This window comes from Gossypium hirsutum, chromosome A09 (genome assembly GCF_007990345.1).
Source record: "Gossypium hirsutum isolate 1008001.06 chromosome A09, Gossypium_hirsutum_v2.1, whole genome shotgun sequence".
Classification (NCBI taxonomy): domain Eukaryota; kingdom Viridiplantae; phylum Streptophyta; class Magnoliopsida; order Malvales; family Malvaceae; genus Gossypium; species Gossypium hirsutum.
Genome location: NC_053432.1, coordinates 82,703,365 through 82,728,668, shown reverse-complemented (window position 1 = coordinate 82,728,668; position 25,304 = coordinate 82,703,365). Strand labels below are relative to the sequence as shown.

General features: G+C 32.5%; 4 protein-coding genes across 5 annotated transcripts; 3 read left to right on the top strand and 1 right to left on the bottom strand.

The window, feature by feature from the left end:
• Positions 1–6,548: 6,548 nt before the first annotated feature.
• LOC107928479 (meiotic recombination protein DMC1 homolog) lies at positions 6,549–16,011 on the top strand. Its single transcript, XM_041076244.1, has 16 exons — positions 6,549–6,630; positions 6,725–6,807; positions 7,131–7,218; positions 12,717–12,795; positions 12,873–12,944; positions 13,037–13,075; positions 13,182–13,239; positions 13,329–13,374; positions 13,533–13,578; positions 14,045–14,106; positions 14,251–14,317; positions 14,401–14,493; positions 14,585–14,653; positions 14,897–14,975; positions 15,134–15,324; positions 15,589–16,011. The coding sequence occupies exons 1-16, from the start codon at positions 6,614–6,616 to the stop codon at positions 15,622–15,624; spliced, it is 1,125 nt and encodes a 374-aa protein (XP_040932178.1). The 5' UTR covers positions 6,549–6,613; the 3' UTR covers positions 15,625–16,011.
• A 23-nt stretch (positions 16,012–16,034) lies between these two features.
• Positions 16,035–18,503, bottom strand: LOC107928603 (transmembrane emp24 domain-containing protein p24beta3). Its single transcript, XM_016859858.2, has 4 exons — positions 18,134–18,503; positions 17,094–17,280; positions 16,777–16,884; positions 16,035–16,319 (listed from the first exon to the last, which is right to left on the bottom strand). Exons 1-4 carry the CDS (start codon positions 18,341–18,343, stop codon positions 16,186–16,188), a joined length of 639 nt encoding a protein of 212 aa, XP_016715347.1. The 5' UTR covers positions 18,344–18,503; the 3' UTR covers positions 16,035–16,185.
• Positions 18,504–19,952: 1,449 nt separating this feature from the next.
• LOC107928412 (perakine reductase) lies at positions 19,953–22,552 on the top strand. 2 transcript variants are annotated; one of them, XM_041077250.1, is made up of 8 exons: positions 19,953–20,063; positions 20,161–20,235; positions 20,717–20,887; positions 21,018–21,221; positions 21,319–21,491; positions 21,612–21,708; positions 21,845–21,998; positions 22,184–22,552. In XM_041077250.1, exons 1-8 carry the CDS (start codon positions 19,968–19,970, stop codon positions 22,357–22,359), a joined length of 1,146 nt encoding a protein of 381 aa, XP_040933184.1. In that variant the 5' UTR covers positions 19,953–19,967; the 3' UTR covers positions 22,360–22,552. The 2 variants fall into 2 exon arrangements, with proteins under 2 accessions (XP_040933184.1, XP_040933185.1); XM_041077251.1 differs by having other exon boundaries at positions 19,965–20,059.
• Positions 22,553–23,170: 618 nt separating this feature from the next.
• Positions 23,171–24,386, top strand: LOC107928504 (early light-induced protein 1, chloroplastic). Its single transcript, XM_016859746.2, has 2 exons — positions 23,171–23,823; positions 23,905–24,386. The coding sequence occupies exons 1-2, from the start codon at positions 23,680–23,682 to the stop codon at positions 24,271–24,273; spliced, it is 513 nt and encodes a 170-aa protein (XP_016715235.1). The 5' UTR covers positions 23,171–23,679; the 3' UTR covers positions 24,274–24,386.
• Positions 24,387–25,304: the final 918 nt, after the last annotated feature.

Below are 25,304 nucleotides of genomic sequence, written 5' to 3'. Positions count from 1 at the left end.
GAAAAAGGAAAAATGATATTATAAATCTAAAAAATTTTAAAAAACGAAAAAATCTATAAAAATAACGATTTTACTCCGAAATTATAAATATTTTATATTTTAATATTTCCTTGCAACAATATATTTTATAGAAGTTTGTAAGAGCATTAACATTATGGCACGTCTCTTAAGAAAAGTTGATATAATTTTTGGTTCAAATTATTTGAGTTTTTATGACCTTTTTTTGGTCATTATAAATAAAGTTCATTTTAAATTACTTATTTAAGTCATTTAATGTTCAAATTAATAGAGTTAAACAGATTCAGATCATTGACTTTTTACCATTATTGTTGAATTAATTAATTTAACCGAAAAAAGAGAGGTTAATGTAATAGTTCCCATTCCTAGTCCAAATGCCATCAAGTTCCAAGCCATATGCATAGTTGGGGGGTAACGACTGATAAATTTTCACTTTTTAATGAAATAATTACTTAGTATAACCTTTACTTAATATATTTGTGTTGAGGGGAGGAAACATTGTCCCACAACTTTATTTCCTCTTCACTTGGGACTAGAAATTATGGAACACACATCGCATGCAATATTTTTTTTGAATTTGGATATTAATTGCCTAAAGTGGATGATTTTGGGGACCACTGGGCCACAAAATCTTTAATCAGCAGCAGCCAACTCTTAGTAGCTGCTACCAATTGTTACTAGAACGAAATTGAAAATGCCTTATATGTGGTGGTCCAACTGCTGCAACTAGGCGTGCTTTTAATTTTATTTTTGGTTAGGTTTTTTTTCACCTTATAGTCCACCGTTCATTCTTGAGTAATTCTAAATATTATAATAGAATTCACGTATTTTTAGATTAGATAAAAAAATAGTGTTAGGAGATTTGTGTTTTTAATTTAAGAATTTAACTCAACTCGACTTCAAATTTAATGTGACTTTTTGTCATATTGGCTCTGATGTTTTTTAGATAGTTATTTGGTATATTAAGGGTGAAAATTTTTAACTTTAACAAGAATAATTGAATTTTTACTTAAAGATATTTAAATAGCCCCGTTTGTATTGTTAAAAATTTACCTTCTTCTTTTAAGACCACTTTGTCATTTACTTCAAATGTTGGTTAAATTACTTTTAACAGCACTGTTATAATAGCCTGGATGACAGTAAACATGTTTTTCATTTCCTGAGAAAAATAATTTAAAAGCTGTTGAAGAATTTGCTTAGCTGGAAGAATTTAATAGTTTTATTTTATACTTAATGAAAATTATTTCTTTTCAAGTTAATAATTATCCATTTTGAGGATTCAATTCAAAATACAAAATATTTTATATTTATTTGATGATGAGAGATAAATCTAAAAAACTACAGCTCTATTATTTATCTTTTTATAGTTATATTTAAAACACAGGCCTATCTACAACCTTTTCCTTTAATAGGTAAAACTTTTAGGCCAACTGTAGCTGTCACACATTGATAGCCTATTCTTTTATTTATGGTTTTAAAATGAATAAGATTCCTAGGTGAATTGGTTAGTAACAAGGGATATTTATTCCTATCAATTAAAATTCTATTAAAAAAGCTTGTTATTTAGAATTGTTAAGCATCTATTCCCTGCTCAGCAAAGTCACGAGGAGAAGGGAAGAGTATATTAACAAATGGGGCAAATTATAATGCCGAAAGAGTCGAATGATGCCAGAAGATGTGTTAAAATACGCGTGCAATTGAGAGATTTCATTTCACAAAGAGAAAATTTTGGGGTTTTGCCCTTTGCTGGCCTGACTGGTATATAGCCTTGGATCTACTTAATTAAGTATATTAAGTGGGGTTGGAGAGAGTAAAGTGGTCCCTAAGGACAGTTATTACTTACGGAAAACATATAAAATATTTAATTTTTTCGATTCAATATTAATTCAGTTGGTATCAAAGATGTTTTAGATTTTTCAAAGTTGTAACTTAGTTATTTATCTAGGTATCAATTTGAGTGAGCCTAGTAAATAACCCTTCACATTCTATAGACCAATTAATAGGATAGATATTGGCCACAAGTTTTAAAATTGCTCTATACCTAGGGTGAGGATCAAATCCTTAACCATTGGTTAAGGCTAAGAGAGACCATTGCCGTCTCACTTAACTCGGTTTCAAAGTTGTAATTTGTAATGTCTTTTTTGAGATAGTATAATTAGTTGAGGGTTTGGAACTTTACCAGAAACTAAGAATGAAGTCTCACGATAAATCAGTTTTATAACTTTAATCAAAAAGCAAATTAATCTTTTTTGTTAAAATTTTTTTGCCAAACTATGCAAGCAGTCATCCAACTATGCCCGCATTCCTGTTTAGATCACTCAATTTTAAATTTTTTTAATTTAGGTATTAACGTTTAAATTCGTTCCTGTTTTGGTCATCCTTGATAACAAAAAGCATTTTCTCTAATTGGTATAATAATATATTTAGTCCTCAATGCTTACATATTCTATCAATGTGATCCTAATTCTAAATAATTCAATAAATTTAACTTTTCAAGTTTACAAATTCTATCAATTTTATTCTCAAACTTCTTAATTAAAGCTTTCAACTTTGAAAACAGAAGCAATCCACATTTATAAATTTGTAGTAAAAAAAAATTTCTCTCACCTATAAATTAATAATATAATTTAAATTACTCTTAAAGTTCCTCTAATTTAAAATCAATTTTATATATTAATAAAAAATATTTTAAAGGTACTTATCTTTTGAATTGTTATGTAATATCAATAATATAATTTAAATTATTCTTAAAATGCGTCTAATTTTTTAAAAAATTATTATTAATTTAGATAATAAACTAATTTTTACATATTTTTTAATCTTTCATGAGTGTGTTTAAAACGGAAGAATGAAAATTTTATAAGTATATTTAAAGAAAGAAAAATGAGCAGAAAAAAATCCATGCCATGAATAAATTGGCAAAACCACTACAAATTTGCTAAATATAAGTACATTACTAATTGGTAATCGAGAGAAGATTTTTTTTTTTAGGGTTTTACAAATTTATAAAAGTGAAACGTTTTTGTTTTAAAAATTAAAAATTTCGATTAGAAAATTTAAAAATTAAATTAATAGAATTTATACATGAAAATAATTAAATTTATTAAATTGTTTAGAATTAAGATAAATTAATAAAATATATAAATATAAATAAGTAAATATATTATTATACAAGTTAAAAATATCTCTTGCAAAATCACACAAACGCATCAAATATATCCACCATTTTATAAAAGATAAAAGACAAAAACATAATGAGCGCAATGAAAGTGAGAGAAGGGTATGAAAAAGCAACTGCAAGCCTCATTACTCAGTCTACATCTTTGGAAAGGAGAAGGGGAAGGGGTGGTGGTGGTATCTTTCTCTTATCTCATGACTCAATGCATTTCCAGATTGCAGGGTCCAGTAGGCAGTGATTTAAATTGCTGTCACAGATATTAAAATGGATTGCGACAATTATGATAAATATCATGAAAAAACATTAGTGAACCAAAACCGCAAAATAATAATGACAAGCCACTATGTATTTAGATATATACTCATCTAGGGACAAAATAAAGATAAAGTTTACCAAGAGATAGGTTTGGGTTTTTCTTTCCAACCAAAATTCTGAAGCTATTTTTACTTAGAATTGAATTTCATTTTGTCATTTTCACTTATAAATGAGTAAATTAGTTTTAATATATTAGATTAAAGAGTAAATTTGTCATTTTGTTTCTATATCTATTGTTATAAATTGTCTTTGTACATCAGCATAAGGTACATATGACATACTATATATCACTGTCTAATTATTTTGTCAACCACGTTAATTTTTAACAATACAAATGGATTAATTTTTAATAGAAATAACCAATTTGTTATTTGATTTAACGTACATGAACTAATTTACTCATTTTTTAATATAGGGGCAAAATACAATCTAACTCCTAATTCAAGGCTTCCATGATATTTTACCTTCTTTTCTATTGTCTTTTGGTAAGCATAAGTGCTAGTTTATCATTGAAGTTGAAAAATATCATCGAAAATTGTTTTTGAAAATTTTGATTGTTTATTGTTGCTATCAAAAATTACAAAGTACTTTTCATTATAATGTTTTAAAGTAAAAAATTTAATTAAAGATAAAAATATAATTTCATTACAAAGTACTTTTTCAAAAGCCAAAATTGGCTTTTTTGCTTAAGTTAAAATCTCAGTCTAAAATTAATGTTTTGAGTTAAAAACTAATTGTTTGTGTTATAAAATAATAATAATGCAAAGAATACAAGAATAATAGATAAAAATAAAGGGAGATTTCTAATGAGTTTCTCATATTTTTCCATCATCATTACAAGTAATATACTCTTATATATATAGAGAGAGAGAGAGAGATTGGACTCTTCATTTTTTAAGACATAAATATAAAAGAGGTTACAAGAATATGATAGGTGAAAAATTAAAGAAGATAAAAGGTAAAAGGTTAATTATAACGAATATCCACTTAATAGCATTTATAACAATTTACTAATTTTTTTAATCATGATTTAGATTAAAAAATAATTTTCAACTTTAATGGTAGACAAAGTTTAAAAGAGAAAGACAAGGCTAATGAAATTTTAATTTACTGACAAGGTTAAGACTTTGAAAATTTTAAAATTTCAAGTTTAAATTTAAATTTATGAATTAATTATTTAGTTTAATGCTTAAAATTATTATTTTTAATTAAAACCATTGATTTAATTGTAAGAGGGAGGAAGGCATGTTTTTCCACTTCTTCCCTCTGCCTTGCTCTTTACATCTGCTTTGTTCTTGGGATAGTTGGAAAGCAAAAAAGATGTACAGCCTTTTTTCTTTCGGTAGACAAAGGTGGAAGTGTTAAAAAATTGGAACACCTTCCACGGGCTGAGACGGAAGGCGCAAAATATACTCTAAATGTCTATATTTTTTAAAGTTAAAATATGCTTTTAAGTCCCTATAATTTTTTGTTATATTTAGACTTTTTTTTAAAAAAATTAGCTTCTTTATTCTTTAAATTTTAAAATTTATGTCTAAATTGTTAACACCATTAAAATTTTATTATTAAATATGTTAGTATGATATTTTGAAATACTCACTTGATAGCTTTGCAATAATAAAAATGACGTTGTAATGAATTTAAATTTAACATAAGAATTTTAATTCGAAAAGTAGATCTACTAAATTCCTTAAAATAAAAGTAAAGATATTAAATTCTAAAAGTACAAAGAATATAGGGACTTGGGAGTGTATTTTAACCCATTTCCATACGAGTTAGTTATAAATGAATTCCTTAACTTTAAAACGTATTAATTGACTATTCAAAGTATTAATATCTTATCTTTCAAATCCTTTTGTTAGCATAGTTATCATTTTGAGCATTGAATTCTAACTTGGATATAGGGTGAAATATACATAAAAACATATGATTAAATTTTAAATAAATTGATACCTTCTGTATGAATAACTTGTTACTAACATGTTACAAAATAGGCAATATCATTAAATTAGGAGGACTATTTATTTTTTAAACTAGGCCAATTCAAGTTATCCATGTAATAGTGTATCCGTGTTTAAATTTTTATCACATGTTTTAAATATGTTCAATGTCATATTCGATTTGGCATTAAAGGCCTAAGCCGATGGCAAGGCTAATGGAAGAACCTAATTGATACAACAATATTAATACCTTATGGACTCAAAAATAAGGATTTGAAATTTGAAGATCAATTTAAAATATGAGTCATAGTTTGGAGACATTTGTTGAATTAACCCAATTAAAAATATATATTTCCTAAATAACATACTATTCGGTACCTAGATTTGGCTTGAATGTTGAATTTAGCACCTGAGTTTAGAGTACAATCGTAAATTCCAAGATTGGATTTGGCGCAAATGAAAACCATAAATTTCATACACAATAGAAGGATATGTTAAATCTGTCTTTTTTAGATAGTGAATGAACAAACCCCATTCTATTCACTGGCATGGATGGTTGATACTGAAAAAGTTGTTTCTTTTTTCTCTACCTATGATCTGAACAAGTCACACATACACCTTAGTACATGTTCCTTGGCGCTGAGCACATCCCTCAAGTCAAATATTTATTGGATCACATGATGTTGTTTAGTTTGGATATCAAATTGAATATTGAAGCTAAACTTAGGTACTAAATTGAAACAAAAAATATTCAAGTACCAAATTGAACATTGAAACCAAATATATGTACCAAATGGTATATAACCCTTCTTAAAATTCAATTACAAAGAAAAAAATACCCATTCAGCATTTGCGGCCAAATATGTGGACCCCATTTAGTGTGCTGACATGGCAACGTAATTGTGGGTTAATGTCTTCATCGTATAAATCATAACCGGATACGAACTTTGAAACAAAGCGGGAAGCGACGGGTAACTAACAACGTCCAAAACGAGGATTTCAAGCGTCGTTTCAAGCGAAATTCCACAAACTTCTTGCTCCCGATTCCCGCGCTTATAAATATCTGAAATCTTCCTAAGTTTCTTTAATTCACTGCCAATTTCAAATCAAAATCTCCCTCTCTTTCTCCGAAAACAAACAGATAATTTTTACTGCAACGGAGATGATTGCTACTCTAAAGTGAGTTCATGATTTCCTTTAGATATTCTTGTTCTTCGTTTCTCTTTTCTTGTTTGAAAATTGAATTGTAAACGAGAATTTGCATGAAAATCAGAGCTGTAGAAGCGAGCCAGTTACAGCTGGTGGAGCGAGAAGATATTGACGATGAAGAGGATTTGTTTGAATCCATCGACAAATGTAAACTATTTTGATCCTTTATTGTTTTTGTTTTTAAGATTTGTGATTTTAAGCTTTTGCGCGCTAGTCTTTTTCTTCTGATTATTCATACATTCAGTCTGAATTCGTTTTGAAGATTTCTGAATCATTTCTGCTATTTACGATTTCATGTTCTCGTATCAGCTTGCTGGCTTTCTTAATCTTCATTTTGATCGTATGTTTGGGATTTGAATGAGCACGTAGTTGTTATTTGTGAGATGTTTTAGTTGTTAACATATTTTAAGTGAATTAGCTTTATTTGCTAGATTACTCTCGAAGTTCTATTTTCTTGCCTTGCGGTTCAGATTCAGAACTGCTTTCCGTTATTCTCTGTCTCAACTTGGTCTTAGAATATAAGCTTTCATTGATATCGCTGGCAAAATCGTTGTTGAAGTTACATATATGATATAAATTAATTTGAACATTTCTCTTTGTTGTGTCATAGATTTCGTTATTTAAACAAGGATCATTTAAACATTTATTTATTAATTTTCAGCATATTTAATTTGAACTGCAACATTTTTTTTTCCTGCAGTGATATCTGCAGGTATCTGTTGTTCCAATAGGGTCGGAAGCGTGTAAATTATTGTACTAAAAAATCATACAAAGTTCAATTCCCAGGGAAGAGAGGTGGATCACATGGATCTCTTAAATACCAAGTCTTTCCTTAGTCAGAATATCCCTTCTATAGTAATTTAATAGCACAATTAAATACTACTATTATACCCTCAAATATTGAAAGAAAAATAGGACAAAAAGAACATAAGAGTTTTAACGAGGTTCGGTAAATTATACCTACGTCCTCGGGCACTAACACCAGATGATAACTTTACTATCTCCAAAATATTACAAACAAATAGAATTCCTTAAGAATTCTCAAATGGGAGAAGAGAGAAAACTAAGAGAGAAAGATTGGTTGGGATGAATTGAAATGAGAAATGAGAAGGCCTATTTATAGTTGAGGTTCAAGGACCAAACAATAAATAGCCCATTATCTCAAGGACCAAAAAAAAATTATCCCATGCCACTTTTTCAAAGTCAACTTTAGGGTGCTAAACTTGCACCACTTTGTATTGTTTGCCATTAATGTTGTCTTCCATTAATGTTAACAATCTCCACCTTGAAGATTTGATTAGGATAATCACATCTTCACACACTTCCTTCAACTCCCCAAATTCGATAAAGCTATCTTTTGTAGTGCCTACAAATGCCCTCTCGAGCGCCATACACCTGAAGGTGCTCAAATTCTTAGGATGTTAATCAAGTTCAAACAATGATTAAACTTGATTGTTGTTACCACCTTGGTCATCATATCTGCGGGATTATCTGCTGTCGGAATCTTCTGAAGTAGAATTTTTCCTTTTTCAAAGACTTCCCACACAAAGTGATATCTTACGTCGATATGCTTGGTTCTTGAATGATAGACTTGATTTTTCGCTAAATGAATAGCGCTCTGACTGTCACAATATAAACTTATGTGACTTTGAACAACTCCTAAGTCTTTCAACAATCCATTAAGCCAAATAGCCTCCTTAACAGCTTCTGTAACTGCCATATATTCTGCCTCTGTAGTAGACACAGCTACTGTAGACTGTAAGGTAGACTTCCAACTCACTGGGGCTTTCGCAAGAGTAAACAGATACCCCGTAGTTCAACGACGTTTATCTAAATCACCAGTAAAGTCGGAATCAACATATCCAACTACAAACTGACTAAGTGCTTCATCCTGTTCAAAAATTAAACCAACATCTACGGTTTTTCGAAGATACCGTAGAATCCATTTCACAGCTTGCCAATGTCCTTTTCCAGGATCATGCATATACCTGCTCACAACTCCAACAGCTTGTGAAATGTCAGGCCTCGTACACACCATCGCATACATCAAACTCCCAACTACATTAGCATATGGGACTTTCGCCATATATTCTCTTTCTTCTTCAGTTTCGGAGATAATTGAGCACTAAGTTTCAAATGAGAAGCAAGTGGGGTACTTACATGTTTTGTATTTTCATTTACACCAAAACATTGTAATACCTTTTTCAGATATTGCTTCTGATTCAAACAAAGCTTGCCTCTCTGTCTATCTCTACTTATCTCCATGCCGAGAATCTTCTTGGCCTCACCTAGATCTTTTATCTCGAATTCTTGATTCAACTGAGCCTTCAGCTTATCTATCTCATTTTGGCTCTTCGAAGCGATTAACATATCATCAACATACAAGAGTAGATAAATGAAAGATCCATCATGCAGCTTCTGCAAATATACACAAATGTCATATTTGCTTCTTGTGTACTTCTGCCTTCTCATAAAGCTATCAAATCGCTTGTACCACTGCCTCGGGGATTGCTTCAATCCATATAGCGATTTGTTAAGCTTACAAACCCAATTTCTACCACCAGCATCTATGTATCCTTCGGGCTGAGTCATATAGATCTCCTCTTCTAACTCACCATGCAAGAAAGCCGTCTTAACATCAAGTTGAGCTAGCTCCAAATTCAACTGTGCTACCAAGGCCAACAAAATTCTAATGGAGGAATGCTTCACAATAGGGGAAAATATATCATTGTAGTCAATCCCCTCCTTCTGAGCGTAGCCTTTAGCTACCAATCTTGCCTTGTAGCGAATATCCTTCTTGCTAGGAGATCCATCTTTCTTTGCGAATACCCACTTGCATCCGATTGCCCTTTTACCTTTCGGTAATTGCGCAAACTCCCAAGTATTGTTCTTCCGGAGAGACTGCATTTCTTCATCCATGGCGCTTTTCCATTTATCACTTTCTAAGCTTTGCATTGCTTCTTGATAAGTGATAGGAATATCATCAACAACGGGAAGGGCGTAGGCCACCATATCAGTAAATCGAGCAGGTTTACGAATTTCTCTCCGTGGCCTTGCAACTGCAACTAGTTCTGGTGTACTTAGTGGTTCTTGGGTCAGAACCTCTTTAACCTCTAATTCCTCCATTGTGGCTGGAGAATTAGACTTATTAACTGGGCAAATCCCCATCTGCTCAAACTCCACCTGTTTTGGAGTACACTCCACCTGCTGTGGAGTATTGCTCGTCTGAATATCTTTATCTGCTACCTTTTTCAATGTGGCAGATTCATCAAAGGTAACATCTCTGCTACAGATCATTTTCTTTGTGTTTAAGCACCAAAGACGAAATCCCTTCACTCCAGAAGTGATTCCCATAAAGAGAGCTTTCTTTGCCCTCGGATCTAACTTTGACTCCTTCACATGGTAATATGCAGTGGTTCCAAACACATGTAAGGAATCATAATCTGTAGCCGGTTTTCCAGACCATACCTCCATAGGAGTTTTTCTTTCTAATGCAGATGATGGCAAATGATTAACAAGATGGCCAACGTATGTCACAGCCTCAGCCCAAAATTACTTGCCCAACCCAGCATTGGACAACATACATCGAACTTTCTCCAGCAATGTTCGATTCATACACTCTGCCACTCCATTCTGTTATGGTGTATCCCTAACTGTGAAGTGTCGAACAATACCATACTCTTGGCACACATCGAAGAACGGATCACTTTTATATTCCCCTCCATTGCCCGTCCTAAGCCGCTTGATTTTCTTGCCAGTCTGGTTTTCGATCATAGTTTTCCATTTAAGAAAAACTCTAAGCACTTCATCCTTAGTTCTCATGGTATACACCCAAACTCTTCTGGAAAAGTCATCAACAAAAGTAACAAAGTAGTGTTTTCCTCCCAATGAAGGTGTCTTGGAAGGCCCCCACACATCTGAGTGAACATATTCCAAAATACCTTTTGTATTATGGATAGCAGTACCGAATTTCACTCTCTTTTGCTTTCCCAGAACACAATGCTTGCAAAATTTTAATTTGCAAGCCTTTGCACCTTTCAACAATCCTTGCTTTGCCAGAATTTGCAAGGATTTTTCGCTGGCATATCCCAACTTCATATGCCACAACTGTATTGAGTCCAATTCTTTGTTGCCGGAAGCTGTAGCGACTGCTCCAATAACTGTACTACCTTGGTAGTAATACAAGTTATTTTTCCTGATGCCCTTCAATATCACAAGTGCGCCAGATGTCACTTTCAAAATCCCATCTCTCATAGTAACAACTGAACCATTGGATTCCAAGGCTCCCAATGAGATGAGATTTTTCTTCAAACTGGGCACGTACCGAACATCAGTCAGAACTCTGGTTGATCCATCTTGATTCTTTAATTGGATTGAACCTATCCCAACAGTTTTACAGGCATTGTCATTGCCCATATAAACAACTCCTCCATTTAGTTCTACTAAATCAGAGAACCACTCCCGGTTAGGGGACATATGATAGGTACAACCCGAATCCAATATCCACTCATCTGAATGGAACGACGATGATGATGCAACCAGTGATAGTTCAGAGTCACTAGTATCATGCTTAGCAACACAAGCATCTACAGCAGCTTTTCCCTTATTCTTCAGCTTTGGACAATTTTTCTTCCAATGGCCTTTCTCATGACAAAAAGCACATTCATCTTTCCCGAGTCTGGACTTTGACTTTGATCTCCCCTTTTGAGTTTTCTTCCGAGTGTATGAACGACCTCGGACTACTAAAGCTTCTGTATCTCTGATTGAGTTTTTCTGTTTGTCCTTCTTTCTCTGTTCATAACTGTATAAGGCCGCACAGACTTCGCTCAGAGATATATCACTCCTGCCATGAAGTAGAGTAGTTTCTAGGAACTCAAACTCCTCAGGAAGTGACCCCAACAGCATCAAAGCCAAATCTTCATCTTTGAATGTCTCATCCATATTCAGCAAATCAGTGACTAACTGATTAAATTTGGTGATGTAATCATTCATTGTGGTACTTGGGACGTAAGTGAAACGAAACAGTCTTTTCTTCAAGTGGAGCTTATTTTGACTGTTTTTCTTCAAAAATTTTTCTTCAAGTGCCACCCACAACTTATTTGCAGAAGTCTTCTTTGAAAAAGCATACCTCTGCTCTCGAGAAAGGCATGATCGAATTGTGCCACATGCCAACCGATTGATCGCCTTCCAATCTTTCTCTTGTACATCATCTGGTTTCTCTTCATCAATGGCAATGTCTAGACCCTGCTGAAAAAGGGCATCTAGAACCTCACTTTGCCATATACCAAAATGGCCCGTGCCATCAAAGATCTCCACGGCCAATCTTGCATTTGCAATTGTCGGTCTTGTCCACATGGACGATGTTGAAGCTCCTACACCGACCGTTTTCTCCATAATCTTTCAATATACCTAAGGAAATCTTTTCTGATGTGGAAGATCAGTTTAAACTGCAACCACAGAGCATACTACGATTAACCTTCGGCTCTTGATACCACTTGTTGTTCCAATAGGGTCGGAAGCGTGTAAATTATTGTACTAAAAAATCACACAAAGTTCAATTCCCAGGGAAGAGAGGTGGATCACATGGATCTCTTAAATACCAAGTCTTTCCTTAGTCAGAATATCCCTTCTATAGTAATTTAATAGCACAATTAAATACTACTATTATACCCTCAAATATTGAAAGAAAAATAGGACAAAAAGAACATAAGAGTTTTAACGAGGTTCGGTAAATTATACCTACGTCCTCGGGCACTAACACCAGATGATAACTTTACTATCTCCAAAATATTACAAACAAATAGAATTCCTTAAGAATTCTCAAATGGGAGAAGAGAGAAAACTAAGAGAGAAAGATTGGTTGGGATGAATTGAAATGAGAAATGAGAAGGCCTATTTATAGTTGAGGTTCAAGGACCAAACAATAAATAGCCCATTATCTCAAGGACCAAAAAAAAATTATCCCATGCCACTTTTTCAAAGTCAACTTTAGGGTGCTAAACTTGCACCACTTTGTATTGTTTGCCATTAATGTTGTCTCCCATTAATGTTAACAGTATCAATACCGGAGACGTGAAGAAGCTTCAAGATGCAGGGATCTACACCTGTAACGGGTTGATGATGCACACTAAGAAGGTAATTCGATTCAAATTAATTGCATATGGCGGGAATTTTCTTTAAAAAATTTATTATCATCTTCGTGTATAATGCAGAACTTGACCGGAATCAAAGGTTTATCTGAAGCTAAGGTTGACAAGATCTGTGAAGCAGCTGAGAAGATAGTGGTTAGTTGAATTCATCTCATGGATTTAATCCTTTTTTTTATTTTTTTCGATTTTCTGTTTCAATTTTTGTTTTTCACGTCTTGTTTCTTCAGAACTTAGGATATATCACTGGAAGCGATGCTTTGCTAAGAGTAAGTTCAAATTTAACGCTTTATTTCTTTTCCTCCTTTCACGCTTTAATTTCCGTTTAGGATAAAACTGAATGCTATCGGGTATTACACATTTGTGGCTTTGTAGAGAAAATCTGTTATTCGCATTACAACTGGAAGCCAAGCCCTAGATGAACTCTTAGGAGGTAAGTACTTCTGCTCTGGGGGGATGCTCCATTGCTGCTAAATATACTGCACTCATAGAAGTCATTTAATTATGCCTAAACTTTAAAAGGTGGCATAGAAACATCGGCTATCACGGAAGCTTTTGGAGAATTTAGGTAAGAACTAAGAACAACAGCTTATAGTTCTCCAGTTTCCTATATCTGGATATTAAATGGTATACCATGATTTGCCAGTTGAAATATTTGCAGCTTGTCCATTTCTAGTACCCTGAGGCTTTGATTAAATTGTCTACTAATCTACAATGTTGATTCAGGTCTGGAAAAACACAGCTGGCACATACACTCTGCGTTTCTACACAGGTTGCTTTCTCACCTTTGTAGTCCATGATTAATGCAAGATCTTTTTTAGAAATTAGGGATGGAAGAGAAAAATAGAGAATAGCGCTGACTTTGTTTAATTGACTCAAAACTCCTAATGTTATTTGGATTGGTTTTGGAGGAGATTTGATTTGTTCAGATTAACTGTTGCAATGGGAACTCTATACTTATAGTATATTTCTTCAGGATGCCGTAATTGAATACTGCTAATTAGTGCTGGCTTACAGTATAGTTTATGTTGCAAGAACATTATGCACCAAGAAATGGTATTGATTTTGTTAAAGGAGCTGACAATATTTGTCATCTACGTCTACACCATATTTTCTTAAAATATTTGTATTCAACATTAATAGTCAAACATATTTACTGAGACACTCATCTCGCAGTCTAAGTAAATATATCATATACATTGGACATTTTTAAATTAGATTTTTATATTGATTTGCAGCTTCCTGCAAACATGAGAGGAGGGAATGGGAAAGTTGCTTACATTGATACCGAGGGAACTTTGTATCTTTTTTTTTTTTCTTTTACTTTAAATTTTCAAGTTACGGATTCAAGTTTCTCTTGTTTGAGACGCTAACTAAGGAGTATTTTCTTCGAAGTAGTTCCAGTTAGGGTCGATTTGTTTACTTTAACTAGATACACTTGAAGCCGGCCTGATCGAATTATACCAATAGCAGAAAGATTTGGGATGGACCCAGCAGCAGTTCTTGACAATGTAAGGATCAACAACCACATTATCATCAATTGAGTTTTGAACCAGGTTTTAAATATAGTTCTCATTTTTTGTGACTGTGAAAGATTGTTTATGCTCGTGCATACACATATGAGCATCAGTACAACCTACTTCTGGGTTTGGCAGCAAAAATGTCTAGAGAACAATTCAGACTTCTGGTGAGTATTTTACTACTGTTTTAGCATCATTCTGTAATGCTGATATTATGGATCTGTTTGATGATGTTTGTTTACGCTCATAATATTTCAGATTGTGGATTCTGTCATTGCTCTATTTCGAGTAGATTTCACCGGAAGAGGAGAACTAGCCGAGCGCCAGGTTTATCTTGAAAAGGCCTATAATTAAAACTTCAAACGTAAAACTTTGCTGCTTCTTTTTTCTCTCTAAGATCCTATGTACTTGGTAGTCACACTGGGTTTTTAACTGTTTTAGAGTCTAAGTCAAATAGCAAATAAGTTTACTTTCTTGGTTTCTAGATTGAAAATGGAACCGACTTCGAACTCTTTACCACTTTGTTCAAATGTAAAATTTTGCTCACATGAACGTTTTGCCATATTTCAGCAAAAATTGGCTCAGATGCTTTCTCGATTGACAAAAATAGCTGAAGAATTCAACGTTGCAGTCTACATGACCAACCAAGGTTGCAACTCCAAGCTCTTTAGCTTTTTGATATTTCCTTAGGCAAAACTACAATCGGAGAAACAGTTGGTGATTAAATTTTACAAACCGGAGCCAAATTGAAGGTCAATCGTTAAACTATATTAATGGATTGTTGGTTTGTTTGTTTGTTTGTTGCAGTTATTGCCGATCCTGGCGGTGGAGTGTTTATATCAGATCCAAAGAAATCAGCCAGGGGTCATGTGCTTGCTCATGCGGCCACAATAAGGTTGATGTTCAGGAAAGGCAAAGGTGAACAGCGAGTCTGCAAGGTGTTTGATGCCCCAAATTTGCCCGAAGCTGAAGCAATATCCTTTTACCTCAATTTCAGTGTAAAGTTTTTCTGAGTACCCTCTAATCACTTAACTCCATGTCGTTTGACCATGATGATCAGACTACAAGTTACCAGCTCTTAATCAAAGACTGCATGAACTAATTCGATTAGAACTAAGACCAAATCATTTAATCTATTGGATATTACCTTTCAAACATGACTGTATGAATCAAATTAAATCCCGGCATCAGCATTTAGCAAATCTTATCTAAGTACTGCAACTTTGTTGTTTGGTTATCCTTGACGGAAGCATGTCTTTCAGATAACACCAAGGGGCATTGCAGATGCGAAGGACTGACTCCGAGGTGAGACCAAGCTTGGCAGAAAAATGTAGGCCGAAGTAATATACTTTTTAATTGACTGTTTATATTCCTCACCCTTAGAATTTAAGCTGCAAAGTAAGGATTTGCCTTCCCTTTTATATTTCCCTACCTATATGGTAAATCCTTTCCCTTTTACAAAAGAAAAAAAAAAACAAATTGAATATTATGAGAGTTGCGTGCTAATTTCAGCCTATAAAAATAATGAAAATTGTGAAACGCAACATTACCTATATCCTCAGTTTATTTTAGCCTACAGAAATTATGAAAATGTGTAACTAACGTTGTTCTCTACTTTGTGTGAATATTAGAAATATAAAAAGGGGTATGCATCGAATTGATGCAGATGAGACCCAGGTTTCCAATGGAAAGTAAAAAAGAATGTCAATTTGATAGTAGTCAGTCTAAAACATTAATGTCAAGAAGCTACACTGTATTTAAAATAAAAACATAAAACACCGAACTGTTTGATTGCATAATTTTTCTGTGAACTCGTCTACAAAATACATAATAAAAGTAATAATCAGACATCAAGTGGTTCAAACTCGGTTGTACGCAACTGATTTGCTGAAGAGTTGGCGGATATAGATAACTTGAAGTGCACTAACTAGAGTTAGCAAAATGTACTCTCCAACTGTGTATCCTATAACTCGCTTCCTTGTGCTCTCATTTGCTGCCACCCAAATAGTATAGAGCTATTAAAAAGTGTTTCCATAATAATACATAACACATGTTATTTATTAGCTATGGGTCAAATTATGGTTGTCACTTTGATCCCTCTTTATGCTAAAATTTGAGATTGTCTCTATATTTTAATTTGGCATAATTTGATCGTTCCACTATAAAAGTAAAGAAAGCAAATTGTACCAAATTAAAGTATAGGGACTAAATCTCACAAAGGGTTCAAAATCATAATTTGACCTACACATATTTCAATATAAGGTATACTCCAAATAAATGGAAAAACATAGAAAACTTTTGGGTATTTCCATGTTGGGCACATAAGTTCCTCTAAGCCTAGGAAAAGTAAGTTCCCACTATTCTGCCTAGATAACATCTAGCTACCAACTAAAATCAATTAAACACTACTTATGAACTCAAAGCAAAAGCAGGAAACTGAAGCTACTTACTATGACGATGCCGAGTATCACGTGCTTTCAAGTACTTTTGTTCTGCTGTAACGGATTCCAAGGCTTCTCTAAGTTCGGCAATTTTAACATTAATTGGGTCCAAATGTTCTGAAATGAAGAGAATAAAGGAAAATTACTAAATATTAAGGAAAAAATAATATTGACAACAATATATGATTTACGCCTACAAACAGGGTAGAAAAAAGCAACTTAAATGTTAGTCAAAGTTGAATGCCAATAATAACAGCAATATACAGTTTTCCCTACAAAGAAATCGGATATAGAATTAAAAGTATGCCGAGGAAAATATAACAAACCGTCTTTGGCAAGATCATGCTCAGTAGGAATATGGCCAATGTGGATATGGAAAGAGACGGTCTCTGGTGCAGAGTGGGGATTGTGAAAACAAAATTTGTACATTCCGCTTCTTGGGGCTTTGAATTCAAACTTGTCCCCAGATGTCCCCTTCAATTCGTGAACTGTATTACCCGCAGGAGAAGTCACCTGCATTAAGCAAGAGATTAGACAGATAGAAGACTCCTTAAAATAATACTGCCAATAGACATGGCGATTTGTGTATTCCGGTAATTTTCAGTAACATTATCATATTATGGTTTGTTGAGGGGCTGACTCCTTCTGGAGAAGTCTTCAAAGTGTGGTCTGCCAGCCCCCGACAATGGTAGGGTATTGTCCTCGTGCAGGGATGGGTTCCCGGAGAGGGAGTGCCTCACCTCCCCCCCCCCCCAAAAAAAAAAAGGAAACATGAGCATTTACCCCTGCTATGGACAATACCCAACCATTATTGGGACACTTCAAAGACTTCTCCCAAAGAAGTCGACCCCCTCAACAGGTATAATAATTGTTTTGATATGTTTTACTCTCTTTTTTTTTTTTGGTATTGTGTTCGATCTATCTATCAACATAAGCCTAAAATTAAACAGAGACAACATATCCCATAGATCATATGAATTCTATTGAAATGCATGGATCTAAAGAATAAACACCCTTTTCACCACTAAAACCAAACCTTAGGCCATAGATCAAAATTTCCCAATTCAGAATCACCCAAAAGTCCCCATAATTCCACCAAAAGCAAGATATCAAATATCATTAAAAATTAAATCTTAAGTCAATTGAATCAAACATTAAAAGAAAAGTGAAATAAAAGAGAGAGAAAATATCATTAAAAATCAACCTCCAGTCAAAGGAAACCAATACCCAGGAATCAAAACAATTGAAACATAGCCATAAAAACCCGACCTTTACAAACAAAATTCAATACGCAGATATAAAATTAACACAAATTTCACCCAAAAAAGACAACCCATCAAGTTCAGAGATCGGAAAATAAACTTACAGTGAAATCAATGCCAGGGTGGTCGGAACCCCAGAAAATATCATGGTCAACGACGACAAAGTTGCCGGAAATCGTGTCTCCTTCGTAAAGCACATATTCGTACACACATTCGATGTTGTTCACATTCACCGAAAGGGAGGAAACATTACACACCGAATTAAAAAGAAGCAAACCCATCAAAGCCCACATCTTTCCCCATATCTTCGCCATCTTTTAGGGTTCAGATTTGGGGATTTCTTTTTTCTCTCTTTTGATTTGATTACTAACAGTGGTGCAAAGAAGTCAAAAACTCTGGTGTATGATATAGATTTGAGAATTCCACGACTGCCTCAGTTTATCATTGCATTTATAGTGTTAACGACACCGTTCCTCGTTACTTTATACGACGCCGGTTCATATATTTATGGGTTTGATACCTTGATTATCTATTTTTTATTATTTAAGTCTTTCACTAAATTTGCCTCACTAGTTAGTTGGGTATTAAGTCGGATAAAAAAATTATAAAAATATTTTTTATAATTAAAATAAGATATATAATTTTTTATAATTAAAATAAATTATATTATTTGAATATATTTTTTACAAAAGTCCTACAAAATTTTGATGCTGTTGAATTTGATTATAAATTTCTAATCTCTTATGTACTTGTTTAGATTATTTATGTAATTTCATATTTACTAGTATTTTACAAATTAGGGTTGTCGGGTTATAATTGGTGATTTATCTTTTATTATTGTTTAACTTTTTAGTTACTAGCTTCTGATTTGATGTATTTAATATTTAATTAATTTTTATTAATTAGTATAAAATAATAGTTTTAATTTAAAATTTTAAATATAATTAAAATATTTTTAACATATTCAACATAAAATATAATTTTATAATTAATATAAAATAATATTATTTAAAATAAAATATTCAGAATTTTATTCAAGTAATAATTTTATTGTGTGTGCACAATTTTTTATTTATGTCAATAATTTTTAAACTAATAATTGTAGATTATAATTATCACTACTTTTTTCTATATTTCATGCTTAAAACTCATTAAAGTATTACAGTTATAATCATCACAACTTACAACTCTTTATTTTCCTTTTTATTTCAAAATTTTAAACTAATAAATTTAAGTATTAATCATCACAACTTACAACTCTTTATTTTCTTTTTTATTTCAAAATTTTAAACTAATAAATTCAAGTATTATAAATGGAATGGAACTTTTAATACTCCATTGAACAATTTTAAAACTACATGAATCGCATTGGAGATAAAGATAAATTAGGAATTCTTCCTGTTATTATCCTTTTTTATGATATGAATTGATTTGATTCTCTAACTTTTTATAAATGATTACCAAAACTCTACTACTTGTTTCTCCATTTTGATTGATTAGCTGCTTGATGATAACTTTTGTTTATTTCTTGTTTGCTTTTGGGTACTTTAAAAGATTTTGTGCTCCAATATGAATATATATATACATATATATAGCGATAAGCACAAGAAATTTGCTGCCCTTCTTCTCCAATTGCAGGAAGCATTTTCATGGGGTAAAAAAGTTCACCAAAATAATGAGTTGATGCATCCTTGTTGAACTCACAAATGCAGTGGTGAGTGGATATTTTACCAATCTAATCTAAAAAATTTTGGCATTTATAAAAATTACCTAAATTCAAATATAATTACTAAAATGACCCAGGTGCTGGCCATTGGTATTTTTGTATTTGCCTGATAATTTTGGTGATTGTATTTCAAACTGGGTTATTTTTGTAAATATCAAAATTTTTTGAGTTAAAATAGCAGTGGTGAGTCAATGTTTTGAACTGGTCCTACAATGGTTGGTGGATGCAAAAGTAAAAGAAAAAGAAAAAGGCTGCTAAGAACTGCTCCTACAATGGTTGGTGGATGCAAAAGTAAAACAAAAAGGTTGGTAAGGGAATATATATCAATATTTTGTTATATAATATACGATATTTTCATTTTGTAAGTGGCTAGGATTGTGAAACTCCATTTTCAACAAAACTCAGCTTCAGAAAAAGGAAATGGAGAAGGAAACCCAAGTTCAAATTCCAAGGGTGAAGCTGGGTACTCAAGGATTGGAGGTAAGCCAAAATGGGTCTTCTTCATATTATATTAAAAATAGGGATTTATGATATGATAAGATATTACTTGACATTTTGATTGTTTTTTTGTTCTTGCAATGGATGCTGCAATATTGGGATTCAAACCCCAAATTTGTTAGATAATATTGCTTAAAATTTATTATATGAAACCAGTTTAGGATTTGAACTTATTTGAATGCTTTTTAGCATTTGGAAACAAGGGTAAGAAATGGATTTGACTTTCTGGCCAACAAGAAAATTTCCTAAGTCTCGATTTTTTAATTGATTCAAGTTATGGATTAATTTACTATTTTTATATATTCACTTCAATGTTATTTAGACTCGAGTGAGTGTCAAAAGGATATGTGTCTTGGTTTATGTTTATTTGAACATGTGGTGGTCGAATACGAATTCTTTAGAAAAATCAAGAGTTCGAGTAATATAGATTCATCTCTCTATATATGTGTGCGTGTATTTTCAGGTCTCTAAATTGGGGTTTGGTTGTGGAGCACTCTCTGGTATGTACAATGCTCCTCTCTCGCATGAAGAAGGGTGTTTTGTTTTAAAGGAAGCTTTTTCTAAGGGCATCACATTCTTTGACACATCTGACCTTTACGGCGAACTTTACGATAACGAGATCATGATCGGGAAGGTATGTACGGTTGCAATACGGTCGCTATTTTGTGGTTTCGGCCATTGTATGTGTCAATATTTAGTTAGATAAGAGCTTGTCTTGATTCATGAACACATGTCGATACATGCATATATGTCCTGTTTCGCAGGCTTTGAAGCAGCTTCCGCGGGATGAAGTGCAATTAGCAACAAAGTTTGGGATCCGTGTATTAGAAGGATTTAACTTTGAGGTGAAAGGGACCCGTGAATATGTTCGAAAATGCTGTGAAGCTAGCCTGAATCGACTCGGTGTGGACTATATCGATCTTTACTACCAGCATCGTGTCGATACTTCAGTCCCCATAGAGGAAACTGTAAGCATATATATCATCTCAAAAAACACCTATTTTCTCGATAGATATTATTAAAATTGATAACATTTTTTAATGCATCAAACATTGGCAAAAACAGATGGGGGAATTGAAGAAGCTTGTAGAAGAGGGAAAGATAAAATATATTGGTCTATCTGAACCTAGTGTTGATACCCTTAGAAGAGCTCATGCTGTTCATCCTATATCAGCCTTGGAAATGGAGTATTCCCTCTGGTGTCGTGAGATCGAAGATGATATAATTCCAGTCTGCAGGTTTGTTAGTCGGTACCCATACTTTTTGTTTTCCTTAAAATCATGCATATTCGTGTAGGATAATACCTACGTCTGACACTCATTTCCGAGTCTTTCCAACTGTTTTTGTATCTTCCTCAGAGAGCTTGGTATCGGGATCGTAGCCTATAGTCCGCTTGGACGAGGTTTCTTTGGTGGGAAAGCAAGTGTGGAGAGCTTGCCTAGTGAAAGTATTTTGGTACATCAAATCCATAAGTTTCTTTTTTTTTTAATGATTTAATTCCCATTTTTATGATCAAAACCTATGCATCTTATATACATCTCTGGTATGAAAATCTCCATTTTTGATTCGTATTCGATGCGTGCTTGCACAGAAAATGCATCCGAGATTCTCGGGGGATAATTTAGAGAAGAACAAGCTCGTTTATGCTCGTTTAGAAAACTTGGCAAAGAAGCATAAATGCACCCCTGCTCAGCTAGCTCTAGCATGGGTGTTCCATCAAGGGGAAGACATAATTCCAATCCCTGGTAAATTTTTTCATCAGTCTCTTTGAACTCGGGTTTGCATCTTACACGAGTATGTTCAATATTTTAGAATTTCTCTATGCAGTTGAAGTATTTTCCGAGGGTTATATCCCCATGTCTTTATCCGAATATGCACCAGTCCGGGTATATGATTTTTTTTTTTTTTTTTTTGGAATTGAAATTTACAGCTACAACAAAGATTAAAAACCTTGAAAGCAACATTGGGTCCTTGACATTGAAGCTGACGAAAGATGATTTGAAAGAAATGTGTGATGCAGTGCCAATTGAAGAAGTGAATGGTGAAAGAGAATATGATGTTTTTGCTCAGTATTCCTATAAGTTTGCAAATACCCCCAAAAAGTGATTGTAAATGTAAAGCTAAATTGCTAGAATCGAAAAGCTTATGCCGATCCATGAAGACTAATCTTTTCGAGATTCATGATTGTTCCATCCAATAATATTATTTCCATGATTTGAAATTGAGTTTGCAATATACTTTACAGTTGTACAAAAACTTGTTATACTTTTCCAGATTATAAATGCTTTATATTACTCCACACTGCACTTCTTCATTTCTTTTGGGTTAAATTATGCTATTAGTCACTGTACTTTACGAACATTGTTGAATAAATCATTGTACTACAGTTTGATTGTTTTTAATACTTGTAATTTTTAAGTTTTAGTCATTACCAAAAAATAAGTGTTAAATTCATTAAGTTTTACCATTGTTAAAACCTGATGTGTCAAACAAATTAATATGTATTATTTCTACACATTACTCACTAAAAATCCAGTTAATGGATTAACAACTATCATTCAAGTAAAGATTGAAAAATCAAAATTTTAAAATATAAGGTCTTAGAAGGATCTAATTGTAGAATATGGACCAAATATACAATTGTATGCATAATTCAGAACTAGTAATTGAATTTAACTGTTATTGTTTGAGTTAGGACTAAAATTTTAAAATTTAAAAAGTATAGGGATTAAAATTTACCAATTTGAAAAGTACAATAACTTAAATTGATCAAAATAATCTACAAGGACTAAATCTATAACTTTTGCAAAAGACTGATAGCAGAGTTTAAGTAATTTTAAAATTTAAGCGGAATGAAATTTAACAAACATTTACCATAATTACCTTGCTCCACCATATACATCTAAAGATATTCATTGCTCAGGTTGGAATATCTTATGCATAATATTTATACCATAATAGTTGTTTAAGTTGAAAGTTGCTCGAATCTTTTTTATTAAGATTTTAAACTTAAACAATTTAACATAGTTTTTAACACCTACATTACAATATAATATATTTAGTTTTTTTTTATATTTAAAAAAATAATATTTTATGAACGTGAAAATCATTCATGTCAAGCTAAACACAAACTATAAGTATGAAACTTGTGCCCAATACATAATTTACCAATCACTTTTGAAAGTTAAATATGAAAATGACGTGGACCCAAATTTACCACCACCATTTTTTCTCTCTACATTTCTAAATTACATACCTAACTTTACCGTCTTACGTCAATGCAATGAGCTAATTGTAGTAAATTGCATTGAATTTTATTGGGTTTTGTAATTGCATCAAAGTTCTTGGCTTTATATGCTATGTTGATGATCAATCAGTTTCAGTTTCAGGAAAAAAAAATAATAGAGGTTTTTAGAAGCAAGAAAAATGGTTGCATCACTAGTAGCAGTCCAACTGCTTGTGGAAAGTCCTGTGAGAACTGGACTCACTAACAGAAGTAGGGTTTTTCAGTTTTTCGGTGTAAAATATGTGCCGAAGAGACCCAATGTTTGCATCTGCTGCTTGGCGGAGGTAAGTTTATGGTACTTTTTTTGCTTAGTTCCCTAGCTATAACGCTGGACATTTCTTAAACCCAGGTTTTGTACTTTTCAGGATGATGAAGATGAGGGGCATTTCGAGAGCTTGAAATTGTCTGATGCGTTATTTAGTGGAGCAGTGGCAGAGAGGATCAATGGGCGGTTGGCGATGATTGGGTTCGTGGCAGCCACGGCGGTGGAGTTAAGCAAGGGCCAGGATCTACTTACTCAGATCACATCAGAGGGTGGGATTCGATGGATGGTGAGAAGCAGTATGGTGATAGCAATGGCATCGTGGATCCCATTGTTGAAAGGGATGAGAATTGAGTGCAGTTCAGTTGGGATTTACACCTCTGATGCTGAGCTATGGAATGGGAGGTTTGCAATGTTGGGCCTTGTTTTTATGGCATTCCATGAATATCTCAAGGGTGGTGCCCTTTTCTAAAGGTAAAATAGGTCCCTCTGTTATAGCTATTTGATCAAATAAGTGATTAAACTTTTAAATTGATCAGTTTAGTCTCTAAACTATTTTAAAAAATCAAATTAATCCTTATACTATTTAATAGCCTTTCAAAGAATCAAATTAATCCTTATACCCCTTTAATGGTGTTTCACTGAGATTTTATTTATAGTTCAACTTCAAATAAAATATTTTATTTGCAAAAATATAATAGCTTTAAAAATATCGGTTTTGTTAATAATAAATATTAACTTTGTTAAAATATAATTTTATTTAATTTTTTATAGTATAAAAATTAAATTGATTCATTTAATAGTATAAATATTAATTTAATAAGGATATTATAATAAAGCAATCTGCGAAGAACTTTCACTATTTTCTAAATATTTAATAAAATTTATATTTATGTATTGGTGTATAAATTTATGTATCATTTTTCCAATTAAATGATGATCAATTACTAAAAATTTTAAAATTAAATTCACCTAACTTCATATTTAATTCCCTAAAAATTTATAAAACTATATATTGTGATTGCATTTAATATTAACTCTAATATATTGCGTAAACACAGGTAATATTATAAAATAATTGTCAATTAGATTAATTCAATTAGTATTTTATGATATTTTTTTGATAAATAGAAAAAAAGATTACATCGAAATATTTATAAATGAGTTATTCGAAGAAAAAGCTTCTTTCAAAAACTCCTTAATCTCCATTAAAGGTTCCTCAAGCATATGCAATTCTATATCACTCGATAGAACTATTTTTGTTAAAACATCTTTTATCCGATTAACCCGCAATGACCATAATATTCATAATACTCTCAAAATCAAGGCCCAACAAAATGTTATGCCCAGGTATGTATTTTTAATTATATATTGAAAATGTTTTTTTTAATTATTTGCAAATATAAATGTAATATAATCATAATATTCAAATAACTACAAAGTAATCACTATAAAAAATAGTAAATTACACTCAAGTCACTAAAGTATTAATAAATTTACATT

Excerpts from the sequence above, each read along its gene's own strand:
- LOC107928479 (XM_041076244.1), top strand. Across the intron at positions 7,219-12,716 it reads CTGGCAAAATCGTTGTTGAA|TATCAATACCGGAGACGTGA; the intron begins GTTACATATATG and ends TAATGTTAACAG. Across the intron at positions 14,976-15,133 it reads AGTCTACATGACCAACCAAG|TTATTGCCGATCCTGGCGGT; the intron begins GTTGCAACTCCA and ends TGTTTGTTGCAG.
- LOC107928504 (XM_016859746.2), top strand. The coding sequence starts at position 23,680 with ATGGTTGCATCACTAGTAGCAGTCCAACTGCTTGTGGAAAGTCCTGTG. Across the intron at positions 23,824-23,904 it reads GCATCTGCTGCTTGGCGGAG|GATGATGAAGATGAGGGGCA; the intron begins GTAAGTTTATGG and ends TGTACTTTTCAG.
- LOC107928603 (XM_016859858.2), bottom strand. The coding sequence starts at position 18,343 with ATGGCGAAGATATGGGGAAAGATGTGGGCTTTGATGGGTTTGCTTCTT. Across the intron at positions 17,281-18,133 it reads ACCCTGGCATTGATTTCACT|GTGACTTCTCCTGCGGGTAA; the intron begins GTAAGTTTATTT and ends TGCTTAATGCAG. Across the intron at positions 16,885-17,093 it reads GCATGATCTTGCCAAAGACG|AACATTTGGACCCAATTAAT; the intron begins GTTTGTTATATT and ends TCTTCATTTCAG.
- LOC107928412 (XM_041077250.1), top strand. The coding sequence starts at position 19,968 with ATGGTTGGTGGATGCAAAAGTAAAAGAAAAAGAAAAAGGCTGCTAAGA. Across the intron at positions 21,222-21,318 it reads CAGTCCCCATAGAGGAAACT|ATGGGGGAATTGAAGAAGCT; the intron begins GTAAGCATATAT and ends TGGCAAAAACAG. Across the intron at positions 21,999-22,183 it reads AGACATAATTCCAATCCCTG|CTACAACAAAGATTAAAAAC; the intron begins GTAAATTTTTTC and ends TGAAATTTACAG.